Source organism: Zeus faber (assembly GCF_960531495.2).
Source record: "Zeus faber genome assembly, chromosome: 19".
NCBI classification, from domain to species: Eukaryota; Metazoa; Chordata; class Actinopteri; order Zeiformes; family Zeidae; genus Zeus; species Zeus faber.
In genome coordinates this window covers 17,267,645-17,286,148 of record NC_137206.1, presented here as the reverse complement: position 1 = coordinate 17,286,148, position 18,504 = coordinate 17,267,645, and the positions used below count along the sequence as shown (strand labels likewise).

General features: G+C 44.2%; 1 protein-coding gene across 1 annotated transcript in view; it reads right to left on the bottom strand.

Moving 5' to 3' along the window:
• The window catches only part of slco5a1 (solute carrier organic anion transporter family member 5A1), a 40,923-nt gene extending 24,694 nt beyond the window's left edge, over positions 1-16,229 (bottom strand). Inside the window, exons 1-2 of the mRNA XM_080020642.1 lie at positions 16,215-16,229; positions 14,298-15,762 (exon numbers count right to left, since the gene is read on the bottom strand). Coding sequence (XP_079876768.1) covers positions 14,298-15,261 — 964 coding nt within the window. The 5' untranslated portion in view covers positions 15,262-15,762; positions 16,215-16,229. The remainder of the gene's footprint in view (positions 1-14,297; positions 15,763-16,214) is intronic.
• Positions 16,230-18,504: the final 2,275 nt, after the last annotated feature.

Sequence of the window (18,504 nt, the reverse complement as noted above, 5' to 3'; positions counted from 1 at the left end):
GGAGCGAGTGTGATGAGATGGGGATTGGAGACAGGCACAGACGCAGATCTCTCTCTGCCGTCTGTACCGTCCAGCTTTCTGACCCCCTAACCAAGCTGTGACTCCCACACAAACAGAGAATTTAAAAAACAGTCAATATTCCATACATGGGCATCGAATACATATAATAATGCACTAACTGATGCTCTGGTATAATACAAAAACACAATATGGAAGACAAAAGACAAAACCTTATCCGGGTATGTGTGCATGCTTGTGTGCATGTGAACAGAAATGAAAGCAGTTACAGGCTCCATAGTGTTATTTGACTTCCCTAGACCAGGTCACAGAGAGATATTTTGTCAGACAGCTGAAAGTGTTCCGCCAATAAGACTGTAGAGAAATGCCATTAAGATCAAACACAGAACGCCGAGCACAGTATGATGCAGCTTGAAAAGCTGAAAAAACACCTTGAACTCTCCGTACAATCGGTACTGGGTGGTACAGGGGCCGAAGAAACAAAGTCCTAATCAGACAGACCTGACTTCACAGAAGCAGATAGTTGGCAACAACAAAGCCTTTGCGGTTCAAACCTCAGCATTTCTGGCCAGCCATTAGTCTCTGTCTTCCGCCTTACCTCCCAGGTTTTACCTCCCATAAGCCCCTTAAGAAAAGTCATGAGGAGTCACAAGGTCTTCCAGACTTCTGATCACCCATGTGAGCTCTATTGCTCCCGCCCTCCTATACATTTCCTCCATGCGGAGCCATCCACCGTGCCTACACCAAACCATGACCCGGTGACATCCAAAGTCGGCCTAATACAGTTCATGTGACAGAGAGGTAGCGGATGACTTATGGTGGTTGGTGACCTGGGATATAAAAAAGGAATATTTCTTTATGTGGACTAAGATATAATTTGTAGTAGATATAAATCCATAGTACCTGCTCACCTGTACTGATAGTAATGCTGTCTTCAAAAAAGAAATATTACAGCCCAAAGCAATAAACTCACATCAAACCGCTTATTAAATTTTGAATTCAAGTGATACAAAGCTATATGAATGTTATGAATGAAGGTTAAGTAAAAATTGTATGAGCTATCTATTTTGTTGACTTCGGCCAAATCTCTGTTACAATATTTGCACAAAGCCAATACAGTGTGCTATAATAAATGTTTCATGCTAGCAGCTGTACTTTCTATGCAGGGGGTCCCCAAGCTCACTCGGCTAAATCAAATATTTAGAAAATGGAAAAAAAAAGGGGAATAGAGGGACAATCTATTTTTAGCAGTTCCACAGATGGGAATGGTAAAAAGCTTATTTGGTTTGGGAAAAACAAGTCTGTTCTCACAGAAAGGAAGCAGAATATCATCATTATCTGAAACAAAGCATGACAACAGTAACACAACCTAAGGGGGAGCAGAAGCCCGTTCACAAAGACATATGTTATGCAGCCGGTGCTCAGGCTTATAGCCATCTTCACAATAAAATTATGGACTTCCATTTTCAATGTACCGTATATACTGGAACCGGTGGGAGTTACCGGTGAGTCTATATAATTAAATCCACAGTGTTCAGAGGAAGGCTCTTTGTGTGCACCAGCGGGTCAAGGATCCCAAGGCCAATACCAAGAGACCATTTTCTGCTGATTCCAATGCTGGCCTAAGGCATCTGGATTTGCGTTGACACCTAAGGACCACAAATCTGCTGCTGCTGAGGTCTACTATCTCCCACCAACAGCGAAGCTAGACGGAGAACAGCTGAACCCAGAGAAATGCAGATAGCGTCATCACCAGCTCCACGTCAAATGCAGGGATGGATGAGAAAGCCAAGCTAATGACACGTCCCGGGTCAGTAGTTGACTCTGAATTGGTGCTTCATTAAAATACGTAAAAGTTCTACCACTTATCTACCACTGTCTGATGGAAAGAAGAATATCTTTGACAAAGCCAATTCTGGTCGCTCTCTGAGTAGTGTTTAGCACGAACACAGGGGTGACAAGTTCTTACCGGTACTTCCCTCACATGTTTGGCGGCACGAGTGCTGATGAAAATTGCTTTACTGCTTTCTCTTGACTCTTTCTTCTGCATTCCTTCCAGTTACTCTTGTCATCTCTCCACATGACTGGCCAACTAAGGTGTAAAAGCTCTGCCCTTCTGGCTTAGATGTGGGAATGCCTTCAAAAACGAACAGCTTCAGCAAAACAGCCCCTTTATAGCTGCCTCCCGCTATGGGACTTCTGGGTTTCTCCAGCACAGTCTGCCCCATCATCCCCAGCATGCAAACTTTTACTCTCTCGAAAATTCCCCAATTATTCCTTATTTATTTTACTACTCTTGCCTGTGGCAGCCGTTGCCATTTTTAATCTTGCCAAAAATATATTTCAGTTGAACCAGAAAAGGACTGCTTAGATAGTGATAATGACAGAATCCCCATCACTGGCAGAGAATACAAAGACATGTACTAAACAGAGGGTCAAATTAGGCTAATAGGACAATTTTACTTTCTTCAGTGAGTAAGAGATACTCACACAGAAAGTGAAGCCAGGCTAAAGATTCTGTTAGAAAATAAATAAATAAATATAAATAAACCCTTTAGAGTAAAGATGTGGTGTGGGGGTGGTGCGATTTAAGCAGCCACACGTGTCTTCTACACCGGTCTCGGTAATTGGGCCCGGGATTATAGGTGGCTGTACGCCTGTTGCTCATCAGGGCAATCAACAACCAACAGGTAAATCGCCCATTCCCACATGAGGAGAGACTCTGTCATGGCATGTGTCCATTTGCTCCCGGTTTGTAACATCTTGCTATTCTCTACAATAAACTGGTGTGTTTGCAACATCTCTCTCTGTCTCTCTGTGTCAGAGGGCCCTGAAAACACCACTTGTGTGGCATCTGGCAGCTGAAACCGCCATAAAAAAATGTAAATGTCATCCAACATCATTTAACACATAAAAACATCTCTGTACAATTAAGGTCTGAACAAGTTTGTTTTTTAAAAGAAGAAAAAGACTGTTTCTGAATATATGCAGGTTATTGCAATATCAATCAACAGGGTGAGATTTACAAATAAATTATGATAAAATCAGAGATTATTTATATCACAAGCAATTATCCATCAAAACAGGCCTCCAGCCTCTTAAAACTAATTTTCAAGAGCGTAGCCAAGATCTAGAGTGAAATACACAACGACCCCAGAGTGTGTACGTATGTGTATGGCTATTGCTAATATCCTCGCTTTTCAAAGGGCCAATAATCTTGTGGCTGGATGACAGGCCATAAGTGTTGGCTGCACGGTCAGTGGAGCCTTCTCGACTGCGGGTACAACCACATTATATTGGGGATATTTGTGTTGAGTCTAAGTGTATGGGGGGGGGCTATGTGGTGGTTTGGGTCTTGTGTGTGCCAGTCTGTGTTTGCACCTGCAGCCTTTCAGCATTGGTGTCTCACAGAAAAGCAATCTGGTCAGCCCCCCGCGTGATCACCAAGTGCCAAGTATTTGGTGCCAATTCGCAAGCCAGAACCCTCTAAACCTTTCCTCGGAGATGGCAATAAATGAGGGAATAAAATAGCTCAGGAGGCAGAGTGGGTCGTCGTGAAGTTTCGATCCCAAGCTCCTCCTGCTAGCATGCTTTCCTAATTGCTCCTGATGTCTGCGTTCATCGGTGGATGAATAATTAAAATAAGTCACTTTGGACAAATGCATCTGATAAAATGATGAAAAGATATTCTTCTGACAACTCTCATAAAATTGTTGTCTATTGACAACATGTACACATAATCCCCAGCTAGAGCACATTTGTAATCCAAGATAAGTGTGTCTTTTTATAAACTTTATCCAATTATCTCTTCTGCCATTATCGTTTACCTTTCCACATTGTCAGCAGTATATTTCCATGAAAAAATATATTGTATTGTTTTTTGCTTATGTATTCAGAGGTGTTAAATATAATGCTTGGTTATTTCAAATAAGGATGTTCACCAGATGTGTCCATGAATTAAATGTCTTGCGATGCCAGAACGTTCTGTAACCAAACAACACTGTGCTGCTGGTACAAAGCACCTTAGACTCTTTTTTTGTAGTCGGAGCAATTTCTCAATGATATGTAGGTGGAATGGGGTGTGTGTGTGTGTGTGTGTGTGCGTGCACGCGTTCGTCCACAGCCTCAGTGTCGACAGGTCGGGCGTTTCTTCAGTCTCTACACAATCGCTGGTGCTTAATACCACCACTGACTTGCAGGCAAACTAAGCGTGCAGTTTGCATCACACAAACATTTTCCCCTGGTCTCTTTTAGACACCTGTGCTCGGTCTCATTTCTGCACACACACACACAGACACACACACACACACACACACACACACACACACACACACACACACACACACACACACACACACACACACACACACACACACACACACACACACACAGACACACACACACACACACACACACACACACACACACACACAGACACACACCTCTTCTCTCCCTACTCAGATTCTAAGACAATCCACAAGGTTAAAGCGTCTGAAAGAGTAAGCGCTGTAACAGAAATGATGAGTTGAGACGATATGGGAGTGAATGTTGAGGAAATTAATATTAACAGGCAGTAGCTGTTGTTAAGTGGTCCAAGAGTCCTACTGTGCACTGCAACTGACTCATGTGGATAGACAGAGATTGTGATCTTCTCCTCATACCTGGTTTCACGGTGACACATTTTCACTAATGTCTGTCGAGAAAACCAGGCAGAACATTGGTACGCAAAGGGCTTCATCATGATTATAAGTTAGCCTGTTCGTCTGTGTTGCATAATGTGCCACCAGCTTAACGCTACATCTCCTGGCCAAACAGCGCCGGGTTAGACTGCTTTGACACAAACAGATGAATATGCAGAGGATAAGCCGCCCCGGGGCGTCATGTCTTTCAAGACACATTTACGCACATTGCATTGACCCCCCCCTAAGGTGTGTTTGGATATATGTGCTTTTGCTTTCATTTTTGCACTTTGCCCCTCCTGCAGCGGTGGCTACCCACAGGCTAAGGTCAGATAGTATTTAGACACATCCATCTCCCTCCGACCAGGCTTTCTCTTGTCCTTCCAGGCAGCTCTAAGCAGATGAGGCCGACTGGCTACAGCCGGCTCTGGCTGTTGTGTGCAGCCAACATGCTGGGGCCAAGGCTGAAGGTCAGAGGAGTGGACCAAGAACAAGACTAATATCTGCAGTGCCTGTAATAACAACATCCTACAGGGTCAAGTTCTAGACAATTTTATAGGAGATATATTTGATTCACCGTTGTAGGAAGGAACCAGAACATATCCACTGCTTCAAGAGTTGCTTTTGTAAAAATGAACTGAAGCATTTGATGTCCTGACCTTGGTGAATAACACCCTCATAATGATGAACAGCAAAGTAAAAAAAACCTCCTTGTTTCTGTGGGCTCTTTTCCGGCTTTTTTCCGGCTCCATGCCATCCTGGAATTTTGACCATTAACACTTCTCCAGGCCTCGCTGGGTCCCTGTCTGGGGACGAAGGGGTCAGGGCAGAACAATGGCTAGTTAACCGCCCTCAGCGACACAACACTGGACTCCAACAACATTTCTGTCCAACTCTGAAGCAGAACAAAAACAACACCCAGAGGCTGAAACAACTTCGGAGGCCAGATGAGCAGAGTAGATACTGTACCGCCAGGGAGAGAGTGAGAAGAGATGGAGAGGCTGTCTTTAACATTCTTCTACAGGCCTTTTCAACTGGTGGCCTTGTGGGCCAAATCAATGTAGATTGGCCAATTGGTCAATGTATGGGCCAATCAACTTTTTTATTTTACATTCATAAAGTTGTCCACTAAATTTGACCTTTGGTTCAAAACTAAATATGAGTAAACGCCCTCCAATAAAAAGAGTCGGTTTTGTCCGTCAATAGAAAATTGTTCACACAGGTAAATACAAGTGGGAAACTTCATAGTTAGATTACTGTGAGAAAAAACTGATTGCCGAAAGAATAACAAAAATAGGGCTACGTAGAGGCAGTATAAAGCAATGATATCCAAGAATAATATCCAAGAATATTTGTAGGATTTGAAGGAACCCTAAACTGGTCAATTTAATATCTGGCCCCCAACAGAATGCAGTAGAATAGCCAGTGCCTCTACAGTGCTCTGCTGCAGGAGAGACTATTTGCTCGGCTAAGGAGCTGACGCAGCCAGAGCTGATGACTCAGACAGCCTGTCAATCAAAGATTCTCTTTCTTGTAAAAAACTAAAAAAGAGCTTGATAGCAGCGGCTGTGCACTCATTGCCACATATTGCCATAACGGGACATGCTGTACAACCAGTACATTATAAGGATCTGGTAATTATTTCCTGTGCCTGCACACACAACAGGAACAGGAAGAGTGTTTTCTCTTCCCGATGCTGATTACCTGGATCAGAACAAAAACAAAGGAGGAACGCATATTTTTCTAAGGAATGCTGGCAGCTGACACAGAGAGGGAGGCGAATACCCGGAGGAAAACTAGCGAATACATTAATAACTGGCAGCAGAATTGAATTGGCTTGTTGTATGAAGCTGAATTCCATTCAGCCAATGTAATTTGTCCCAAAACGACAGACATTGTTCAGGTAATGGTGAATTGCTCCATTTACATTCAATAATTAGGATGAACGGATTTAAAGGTGGGTATGTGTGTGTGTGTGTGTGTGTGTGTGTGTGTTTCGGGGTTAAGCTTTTTAGTCATTCTTTATTACATCTGCCAAAGTACAAAATGCACATAAGCTGTAGGTCAGAAAATCTGAAATTTGATCAGTGTTTGGCTGATATAAATGACGATTTCTATTATTTTTGGTCCAACAATTACTTAGGTAAAAAATTACACATCTTCCTAGTACTTCTGTTACTTCGCTGAAAGCAGCATGGGCAAAGGATCAGAGAGATTTTGAGTAGCAGCATCAACTGAGAAACCAACAAGAACAAAGGAAGAATGTGACCCTTCTCCACACCCACATTTTTAACACAGCAGCGCCATGAGTCTTGTGGGCCTGGGACTGGACAATGGTTATAATAGATGCTCTACAATAATTAGGGGACAAAGTCACAGACAGTTGTTGTTCAAAAAGTGACCATGTGGCCTGTGAGAAGTTTGGTTTGTGGCCAAAGGATAAGTTTGCCCCTTTTCAAGCCATGCTTTAATAAAATGCTAGTTCCCATCATTTATAACTGTTTACAGCACAACCTTGCTGAACACTTTACGACTGAGAAACTTAACTTAAGTTTCTTAACTAAACTTAATTATTAGTAGCTGCTGCAGCTACTTCTTAAATACAGTCAAATCATCAGGTACATGGGGGAAAAAAAGTTGTGCACTTCATCCAATTTGAAGGACTTATTGACTCTTTTGCACTTCCACATATTAGCTCTTACACACTAATGTAAGAGAGACTATAAAGAGGAATTTGTGCCATTTCTAACTGGCAACCTGTTGTAGCCAACGTTACAGTTTGGATGCACTGCTAAAACGTTTGATAAGGAGATTTCACATGTTTTCTTAAGGCTTAAAAGTTTGCCCTTATGGACTGGATTTTAAAACTGTGAGAAGCTGAATAGCGTTGTGCTCTGAACAGTTGTAAATTATGGGAACCACATGTACGCACACATCCACACATACTACACATGGCCTGAGTTTGCCCTTCACTCTGCCTCTCCCAGTTTTCCTATCGTCTCAATAAAAGGTTATGCTTAACTTGTCATAACTCCAACTAAATGATCAATGCAGCAGGACGAGGCAGAAATAGTAACGGCACCTGTACTGTCTGGACACAAGTTCAAGAGGAAGATAAATCAAAGTGGCACTGGCTTCAGTAAGCTGTCCTGTAATGTAATGTACAAGTAAAAAGGTTGCTGGCTGCTGAGTAACTCTCTGAAGCGCTGTGGCCAGCCGGGCCAAAGATATTTAAAGCCTCAACGGTGTGAGGATGAGGTGGGGGAGGAGAGGGGTGACAGTGACGAAGCAGGAGCGGCCCTCCATTTATATCTGTGCCAGGACCCAGACCCACATCCCAGTCTGTCCCTGAAACACAATCCTTTGGCCTAAAGGGGGCGGCGAGGAGCGGCGCGGGGTGGCGAGGAGCGGCGTGGGGTGCATTCAAGGCTCCCAGGGGACATGTGCGGTTGTGCAGATGCATTTCTGCATGTGTACAGTTTATACTCTCTGTGGCTGTTGCCAAGCAGAACAGGCCAAGCAAGCAACTCAATGAAATTGGCCGAGTGAGGGCAGCATCGAGGAGCACTGAGGACACAGCCAAGGATGCTAATTTAGTGCAGGTGAAAACGGGCGACATATCGTTATAATATTGATATTGTGACATAAGACTAGGTATCGTCTGGGATTTTGGTCTTTTGGTCTATCTTAACATTGTGATATAGTTCAATTTTGTCTTTAGGGCTGCATTACAGCAAAGTAATCAATTTGAACTGATCTTCATAGACTAGTGTAGCTGTTATAATAAATGCTTGTAATAACCTGCTTGGTCATAATATCTGCATTACTAATGATTGTTTGTAATATTTGTGTCCAAATATTTTATGAAAGCTTGTGATATTTGATTGTGTCAATGTCGCCAAGCCCTAGTAGCCTAGGTACACACACACACACACACACACACACACACACACACACACACACACACACACACACACACACACACACACACACACACACACACACACACACACACACACACACACACACACACACGAGGGGGTGGGCCAAGAGGCAGCTGTTCTTTCTAAATATGATTGAGGAGGGCAAAGACAACACTCCTCCTTGAGTGAGTGAGTGTGTGTGTGTGTAAACCAGTGCAACACCATTTAAGGCCATCTAATCTGATATTTAAGAACAATTCCGCTCTTGCTAAACTGAGCATTCCACTGCCTCTTCCATTGACTCGTAAACACCAACTCTCCCTGAGTAAAACACAGGATTAGTAAGTCGGATGCCCTTGGTTTCCCCAGGTCATTTACTGAAACAATAATTCAGAAGAACTTTATGAATCATTGAGGGGAAAGGGCATTGCAGACAGAAATCAGTCAAATTTTATTTAATTAATCATTAATGATGTTAATGCAATGAGATCATCAATATCGTCATAACAACTTAGAGACCTACGTTGATCACCAGTATAAGTGAGGCAATTATTAAACATGAATGTATGTACAGTAAAAGCAAATGTTTTTAAAAAAAAAATATTCTTAAAGCCAGGCAGACATTGCTATTTTATATTAACACTGTAGATGAAATGCAACTCTTTCTTCATGGGAACCTATTATGCTCCTTTTTATACAAGTTAATATCGGTCTTTGAGGTTCCCAAATCATATTTAAAAAAATTTCTGAAAATAATACCACTCCACTGCCATTCTAACATACCTCTAAATCCATTGTGTTACTGATGCTCTGTTCACATAGGAGGAGCCACCTTCCTGAGGACATGGGTTCTGTGAGCCAATGGCGTTTGAGCATGGCTTCCGGGTTTCGTTCTATTTACCCCGCATCTTCCACTAATTTTATCCTTATCAGTGCACCAAACTCTGTTTCTGAACAAATTTGAAGTGAGAAAGAAGCAATCCAGTTGCTGAATATTCACTCATATTATATCTACAAGGCCTCATTTAAAAGGTTGTTCTGACTTTGGTTGCTGTTCTCCAGGCTTGTGGGAGACACGGACGCCACACCGCGATGCACCGGTGTGGTGTTTTTTTTTGATTGTTTCATGTAAATGTTGGAAAATAAAATAAATACATCTACAATAAAAACACACTATTTCTATTGGTTTTGTTTGGAGAAAATCCAATGGGGCAGATGACCATATAAAGAAATCTGTGACCAGACTATGTCAGCTCGTGCAGAGAGTAGAAAAAAGCCTTTGAAAAACGGAGCGTTCAGAGCAGTCGGACACCTGAGCCTTTTGTTCAGACATTACTTTGTCAATACTTTACCTCATTATTTGACACTTTGGCCACGTCTAATATGAACATCCCACATTGTAACATTATATATATGACAGAAAATAAGGAAAGAGTTATAGGTGCCCTTTAAGAAAAAATATACTGGAATGTTGAGGTTTCATATCCACTAGAGAGCCACTTTGAACGATACCCCAGATCTCCCTAATCCTGGATTGCATGAAAAGAGGTTGGCTAAATGTTTCCATAGGCACTGTCGGATTCCTCAGTAACGACAAACCACACAAGTCACAAGAAAGATGGGACCCAGTCTGCTCCGCTAGTTTCTACACTGAAATGAGACTCAGATCGGTGTGTTGGTCTGATCAGTCTGTCAGTCATTGCCATGATGCACACAGCCATCTAATCACACCTGGCCACTCATCCATCCCACCGTCAATAGCAGCTCCTCAGCATGATTAGCTTGTAAATCAGAGGTTGCAGGTGGACTGGCCCGACCTCCATCCACTAACAAAAAAACAACAACCGTGAAACAGTTCTATACCAATACAGAGAAAGCGAGTATTTGATCGATTACATGGTATATTCCTTTGTCTAATCAAATGAGCTTATGACAATAACAGGTGGTTTGCTAAAATGGTTTTATTTCTCCAAACGTTGCTTGGCAGGCACCAAGACACTTATCACAATTGTTTTTCAAAAATGGTTTTGAAACCCGAGTTGCTGATAAGAATACAAGACAATCGCCAAAGGAACCGCGATTTGAGACTTGATTAAGTCTTCCGCCTTTCACTTTTCAGCGGGAAATGCAGAACGACAGCGGAGTGAAAGGCCTCGCTAATGGAAATAGCCAGGAAATAGCCTCGCACAAGATGAAGTGGCTCGTTAGAGGGCAGAGACAAACGCTCACCATAGTAACGTCAAGAATGGTATGTAGTAAAGCCGTCTGAGCAGGAGAGCCAGCGAGAGAGAGAGAGAGAGAGAGAGAGAGAGAGAGAGAGGACAGCAGATTTGCATACAGTGGAGGCTCCAAGACTAGCGCTTGGAGCCGCTGCCAGAGCTTCGGTGCTGAATTCCCCGGAGAACAGCCGTTAAACCACAAAAACCTGAAAAGAGCGGGGGAGCAGACAGTGCTGGAAGGAAGAAAGAAAGAAAGAAAGAAAGAAAGAAAGAAAATTTGCTTGTTTCCTCAAGTCATTTTTGGAGGGCATTCAGAGCACTGGTGAGGGGCATGAATGTGGGGCAAGAACTGGAAACAGGGTGGCAGGTCAGAAGGAAAGGCCGATGGCTGTGCGCATGCATACCCACAGACAAGCAAGAATAACAACACACACACACACACACACTCACACACTCACACACTCACACACTCACACACTCACACACTCACACACTCCCTCCCTCCCAGGGCACCACAGCTACCCTTCAGTGTAAATCTGATTGTCCTTCCAGGCGAAATACTCCTCCCCTCAGAGGAGGAGCACATTTAGATGGGGTTTTACATAAATGGGTTTGGGGAAACCTCCCCTTCTGACAGCGTATTTGGGGAAACCTCCTGAAGGTATAGGCAGCCTAGTGCTCTAATAGGGACTCCAATTTATATTTCTCAGGAGAAAGGTAAAAAGGCAACGTTTCTGTATGATTTGACCTGAAAGAATTGCGTCCAATCCAACATGGCTGACCTTGAGATAAGGAACCACAAGCCAGTGTAGACCACTGCACTGCACCGAGAAAACGTCAAAGATAAATGTGCTGTCAAAACACTTCCACTATAGAGAGCTCAGACATTCCATCTTTACGAAGCATACCAAGGACATTTTACAGCAGCGGATCTCTTAACTCTGACATGTAAGGACATGTCTTGTGTCTTCACCAACAGCCCATTGTTAAACCTAAACAGATTATCCTCTGGAGAGCCTCCTGGAAATAGCCAACAAGGTCAAAGGGGCAAGAGGCTTGTGGCACAATCACTGTTGATTTGACAAGACGCCCATATGCCGCAATGCCTCGGGAGAGCCTTACGAGTGTGATGCATTAGCCCTCGAGCACCTTGCCAAGGTGAGAGAAAAGTGCAAGCCAATATTTGAGGTTCGCCCCCCCCCCCCGATTCTTGTTTTTTCTCCAGCTGGTTCAATACAAGCTGTGCTGCATTGGACTCCCTGTGACGCAGGCTCTGATCAATACCTGGTCGTACTGGGCGGCAAGAAGGAACTCAACAGGCAGAGCGCTCCCCGGGCCGTGTAGTGTTGCGGTGAAGAGCCAGCTTCAGCGCTCTACCTCCATAACAATCCTAGAGCTGTTTTCTGAAGAGTAGAATGGCAGAGGTTGCGCATGCACACAAGACACTACAAAGATTAGACCGCCGTATCCCTGTATAAACGCGTACACTCGGGTTCAGCGTGACAATGAGCAGCTGTAAAGCTGTCGCAATCACCCAACTAGAGGGAGTTGAGACGCTCACCACGCTCGCCTTTGAAAACATGATCTTGCATGTGAACTATGTGCTCCAGCTCGTATCTATAGACCGCTCTGATGAAAACCATTAAAAGGAGATTATCCTCTGTATATATATAGCGCAGCAGGCCTATAACACGATACATCAAGGGGTAAAACCAGTGAATTATCATCAACGAAAGCAGCGGTTGTTAAAGTAAGGTCCGTGGACCCCCAGGGTCCTCCAAGAGGCTCTAGCGGGTCCCCAGCAAAATAATTAATTGTTAAACTTCACCATTATTTCATTAACAACACATTAGCACTATTCGAGAACTTACAATAATGACTTTTGTTTAAAGCTCCGCTGTTATCTCTGTAACAATAGTATAGGCAGGTGGGGAGGTTTGGACAAAATCATATCCAACAATAAATGTCTTCTTAGATTGGGGTCCAAGAGACAAAATCCAATGTAATGGGCTCCATGGCCTTATACGTATCAAGGTACGTATCATGGTCTTCGATATGGAAAAAGGTTGAGAATCACTGCTCTAAGGCACCAACCTTTTGTTTCCTGGACGAAACTGGAATTATCGTGGTTGTACGTCTCCGGCAAGCAGTCAAGCTGCAGTAATGGCCAGAAAAGTGTTTTTGCAGAGCATTACAGAACAGAAATTCCCTCCAGGCATTCCTGAGATATCACGTTCATGAAAATGGGACAGACATCAGTCACGGTGACCTTTGACCACCAAAATCAAATCAAAACGTTTGTGCCACACACACACACATATAAATATACACACACGCACGCACGCACGCACGCACGCCGTCTGCTTTGGGTCTAAACTTAAATATAAAAAAAGAAATGCCAAACTATGGATGTATAAGTCCCAACAATACACCATCTTTCTGCTTCTCCTCCGAGTTCTGGACGCTGGCTCCGTGTGTACTGTGTTTACAAACGTAACCTGTCCACGAGGGATTATTTCTATATCGACCAACGTGATTGGTTAGAGGTGAGCGGTCAGCTTTTAGGTGGTCCAAACTGATTGGCTTGCCATTACAACTTGTCGAAAATGGACATTAACAGATCTGCAGATTTTATTTTTATCGAAATGATCAAATCTATTTTATTTCGACATAATAATAATGGCGATAATAACCATTGTCGTTTTAACACCCAGCAATAATTCAAGTTCTGCTTAGAGGGAATTATTTTCACCATTATGACCTGCCAGATTTAAATATGTCGGACGGACGGACACACACACACACACACACACACACACACACACACACACACACACGTCTGTTAATCACAAGGACCTCAGTTCTGAGTCTCCCCGTACGATCCCGTCACATGCACCGCGAATGCCAAGTTGACTTTTCAGCCTCATGCTTACCCAGCATGCAGCAGGGATTGCATACCACTGAGATTAAGTCAAAAGGACAGCAGCGCTGAGGGACGAGCAGATCTCTGGTCCCAACGCACCTCCATGTTTGGACCCTGCGGGCGCACACATGGTGTTGGCAGCACCAGCCGTCCTCCGAATTCAGTAGGTCAGCCGCATTCATGACGACACTAAATCAGCCTCGCAAATTGACACTAATACGGTTAGTGAGCGTTTCTATACCCCAAGAGGACTCTGAGTCACACACCAGTACTACATAGGGAAACCAAGGCCTCCCAAAAGAACAATCTAAAATGTTTTTGAAATAATATGAACAAAGAAGTACCATAGATACGAATTCTGTATATCTATATCGATTTTGTGGGGTGCCATTGCCATATGTAATTTCCATCATTTATTTATGGAATAATGAACAAGGTTAATACAATTGCTGATATCTCTGTGCCTGTGTTTAACGATGCAATAATTTCAGCCTCATTATGCACCGCAGTTACAACATCCCAGAGTTTTCCTTACCCAGGTAGAGTGAGGCGTTCTCTTTCTTCACGTTGTCGTCCAGGTAAGTCGGCCCCAGGGTGTAGATTGGCGTTGACCCCATGCCCACCAGGATTTGGGCACAGATGAACAGCGCCACGTATAGGTTGTGTTCATTGCCCTCCTGGTCACGAGGGCACGACGCCACATCCAGCAGCTCGCGCCCGCTGCCGTTGGCGGTGAGACAGAGGCCTCCGTTGCCTGTGGAGGAGTTCATCTCTTGGATCTGGTAGGGCGGCGAGATGAAGTGGGGCAGCGAGAACAAAGCTGCTCCCACAGCGATGAAGACGCCGCCCACGGCCAGCCAGCGCGGCCTCTGGCCCCGGCCGCCGAAGTAGGAGATGAAAACGACCACAAGAAGGCTGCCGATGTCGAAGCAGCTAACCAGAAGGCCGGACTCGGAGCTGCGGAGGCTGTAACGCTTCTCGATGGTGGTGATGACGCTGCTCAGGTAGCCCGACACCATGAGGGACTGTATGAAGGTCAGGTAGCACATACAGAACAGGAAGCAGCGCGAGTCGGCCAGGATCACCTGCACATACTTCCTGGCGGGCACGCGGATCAAACGGGCAAGGGAGAAGCCCAGCTTCTTACCCCCGGGGCCCGCCGCCCGGTGGCTCTCCGCAGGCAGCGAGCTGCTGAGCCCCACCATGCTGGACACAGAGGGGGAGAAGTCAGTCTGGGAGGAAGGGGACTCGGCCTGGCTAGAGTCCGGAGTTTTGGGCTGCAGCTCGCTGCACTCGTCCACAGCCAGCAAGGTGTGGTGGGTGGTGTTGGCCAGCTGTGGCTCAGTGGCCACGCAGTCCTGCTGGCACGGTCCATTCAGGATAGGTAAGCTTTTGGACTTGAAGCAGTTCCCTGCGTCCATATACTGGTTTTGGAGGTTGTGCACATCCAGAGACCCAGACAGGTCGCTCCCCGTCTCATCATTGTCAGATGAAGGCATCGTGCGGCTGGAAACAGAGCGGTCGGCGGCTCCTGACTGAGCGGTCCAGTCGGTAACTATGGCCTCATGAATGCAGAATAGAGCTTTTGCTGGGATCAGTGCTGGAGCATCTGCCCTGACAGAGCAACTGCAGCGGGCTAAGCATCCCGACCGACAGGCGTGTTTGTATCCGTACCACAAAAACCCTCTATCCAGAGACAGATTCAGGGAAACGCTACAAACCAATAGTACCACACAATTACATCACCGCTGATCTCATCGCAGCACCTTAGACTGTTATCCATGAAGCGGATTTGTTTACATTAAACAGTCTGGAAGAGCGGCACATAACTACCTAAAAAAGGAGAAGAAAAACTAAATGGCACCAGTGCCAGGGCCCTCTTTGTCCTGGTCCTAGGTTGATCTTTGATCTGACGTTTATGGCTCTTTGTTGGGGTTGTCAACAGGAAATTCTTCATAGCATGTACGCTCCTTTCTTCTCCTGATGAGCTAAGCAGCATCCTAGGAACAGAAAGAGAAATTCGAGAAACGTAAGCAATTATCAATTAACAACAATGAATTAGGAGGCGCTGCTTAATTGAACGGGGCCGCTGGTTCAATTCCAGCCCATTTTACCGAGTCGGTTCGTGTCCTCTTGGAGATAACACAGCCGCCTGACATGGTCTTACCGAAAGAGCAATGGAATCCCCGACAGCGAAATGAGTGGATATAAACGCCCGGGTGTCAAACTACAGAAAATAACCTTACAGCTCCTCTTTGTCGGAGCGGAGAAGCTGAGAACAATGAGAAGGGACCACGCTCCCGGCGAACGGTGCAGCCGGGACTTTCTAAAATAAAACACGACCCGAGTCGAGAAGATTCGGGACGCCAGAACAACATTTGCTCGGATGTTCAACTGGCCCGGCGGTGAAAATAAATTGTGATAACTTGTAAGAAAGGGGCTTAATACTCACGCAGGACAAGGGAAGGCAGCCCGGTGTTGCGTGTGCAGCGGCCACTCGGGGAATGAGCAGGGGATGCGGACGCCTGGTGGTGGGGGTAACTCTGAGTGGGCGAGTGTGCCGCGGTGGCCGCTGGGAAATTGAGTTTTATTTGTCCATCGACGCTACGTTGATTTGAACGGCGCTTCCTCCGCATGTAGTTTTTTTATTTTTTATTTTGGTTTATTTATTTATTTTTTTTGAAGTCATGAATGTATTTGTTTAAAGAATCGGAACTCTTATAGTCGAAGCTTGCTTTTTTTTTTTTTTTTTTTCATTATTTGTTTCACAATTTTTCTTTTGTTTTTTTTTTTTGTTTTTTTTTGCCGTTTACGTTGCTAATAAAAATAATTTAAAAAAGGACTACAAGTCCCACCATGCCCGCCAAGCCCATATGGTGCGCTGTGTCTCATCGACAGCGGGGACCCTCGCTGACCCTCGCTGACCCTCGCTGTCCGTGTGATCGACCGCTGACTTTTAAGACAAAAAGGCAGCGTAAACAATAATAATCTCTCTTCTGTGAGGGCCAGTTTATAATTATAATAATCATTATAATAATTATAACAATAATAGTCATGTCGTTTAGTCACGTTAGGTACGTATTGGAGCGGACTGGGGGACTCTCCGACCGTGTCCGACCGGACGTCACTGAAAATCGGGGACTCTTCCTGTAATCGCTCTCCTTTTGCGGGGACGGACGCGGCGCCGGGCTCGGGTTTGGGGGGGAGGGCGAGCCGGAGTTCAAGTTGGCGTTTTAGGAAGACGCCGTCGCAACAGCTCCGGGGGGGACCTCACCCCCGCCGAGCGCTGTCCGATCGGGGGAGAGAGCGGAGGGAGCGCCGGTGCTCCTGCTGTACGGTTTGCTGGTCGCGTCGCGTGTTTTGCAAAGCGCAGCACGAGTTGCAGTTTTCATTCAACGCAGCCCTGGCCCAAGCTGTCCGTCTGGGTGTCGCGCTCGCAAGCGGCTGGAGGGGGAACGGCTTCCGAAAAGACAAAGCTTGGGTTTATAGAACCTCGAACGATGATGTCACAAAGTGGACGACAAGACGGGTTTATAGAACTTCGAACGATGATGTCACAAAGTGGACGACGAGACGTCTGAAGCGGCCCGGTTCTGACGAGACCTCAGCCATGGCTGTGCGTCCTGCAGTCGTCGGGTTGCAGATACTTTTAGCCCGAAAACGCAGGGATTCAAAATAATAAAAAAAAACACCGCCTGACAATAACAAAAGGGGGCCTGCGGGCTGGACCCCTAATAATAGTCTCTGTACCTTAATTCACATAGCTAAATAATTAAGTGTTTGAAAAGATTACATTTATTAAAAAAAAAAAAAACATGTTATCCCTTTATTAGTATCAATTACCCTTTATATTTGAATCAAAATACTAAATGAACAGAAAGAGAGCATTTCATAATGTCATGATATGTGAGATAGATAATAAAATGCCATAGAATCAGATTTAAAACCAAAAACACAACTACAGACAGACAACTGTGTAGTTTAACTTCAGTTGTATACATGTAGACAGACAGACAGACAGACAGACAGACAGACAGATAGATAGATAGATAGACAGATAGATAGATAGATAGATAGATACATAGATAGATAGATAGATAGTTAAGTTAAGTTAAGTTAAGTTAAGTTAAGTTAATGTAATGCTATGTAATTTAATGTAATCAAATTTAATGTAATTAAATGTAATGAAATGTGATCTGCTCTTGGTCTTCATTGGAGAACATTAGTATAGTATTGTAACGTTATTGATCCAATCGATTCCTCAAATATTGAACTGCTCAAGAGTGTTAATTACCTTTGAAAATCCTAATGTATGATCATTGTATCCTCCAGTAAAAAAAGGCATCCGGCACAAAGTTCAACGTCTCTATATTAATAATTGATCATCATCTGATTAAAAGCTCAAGAGTTAAGCAGCAGAGTTTTCAAACAGTGAACTTGAATGTATTAATAAATTAAATCCATAATAAATCCATAATGATCCATTGTTCATCATAGATTTAAAGATCATTCATCTGTAAGTACATGTAACAGCTGCTCTCATTGGTCCAAATGAAATAATGTTGAAAAGAAAAACCTTTTTTTAAGTGTAGCCTGTAGAATACTCGGGTAGAAAGGAGAAAGTAATAGATTACCTAACAGTATGAGTTCAAACGCACCAACTGAAAAAAAGTACAAAATAAATATTCAATTTCAGTCAGTGTGAAGTGGAAGAAGCACTCAGAGCTTTTTTTTATATATAA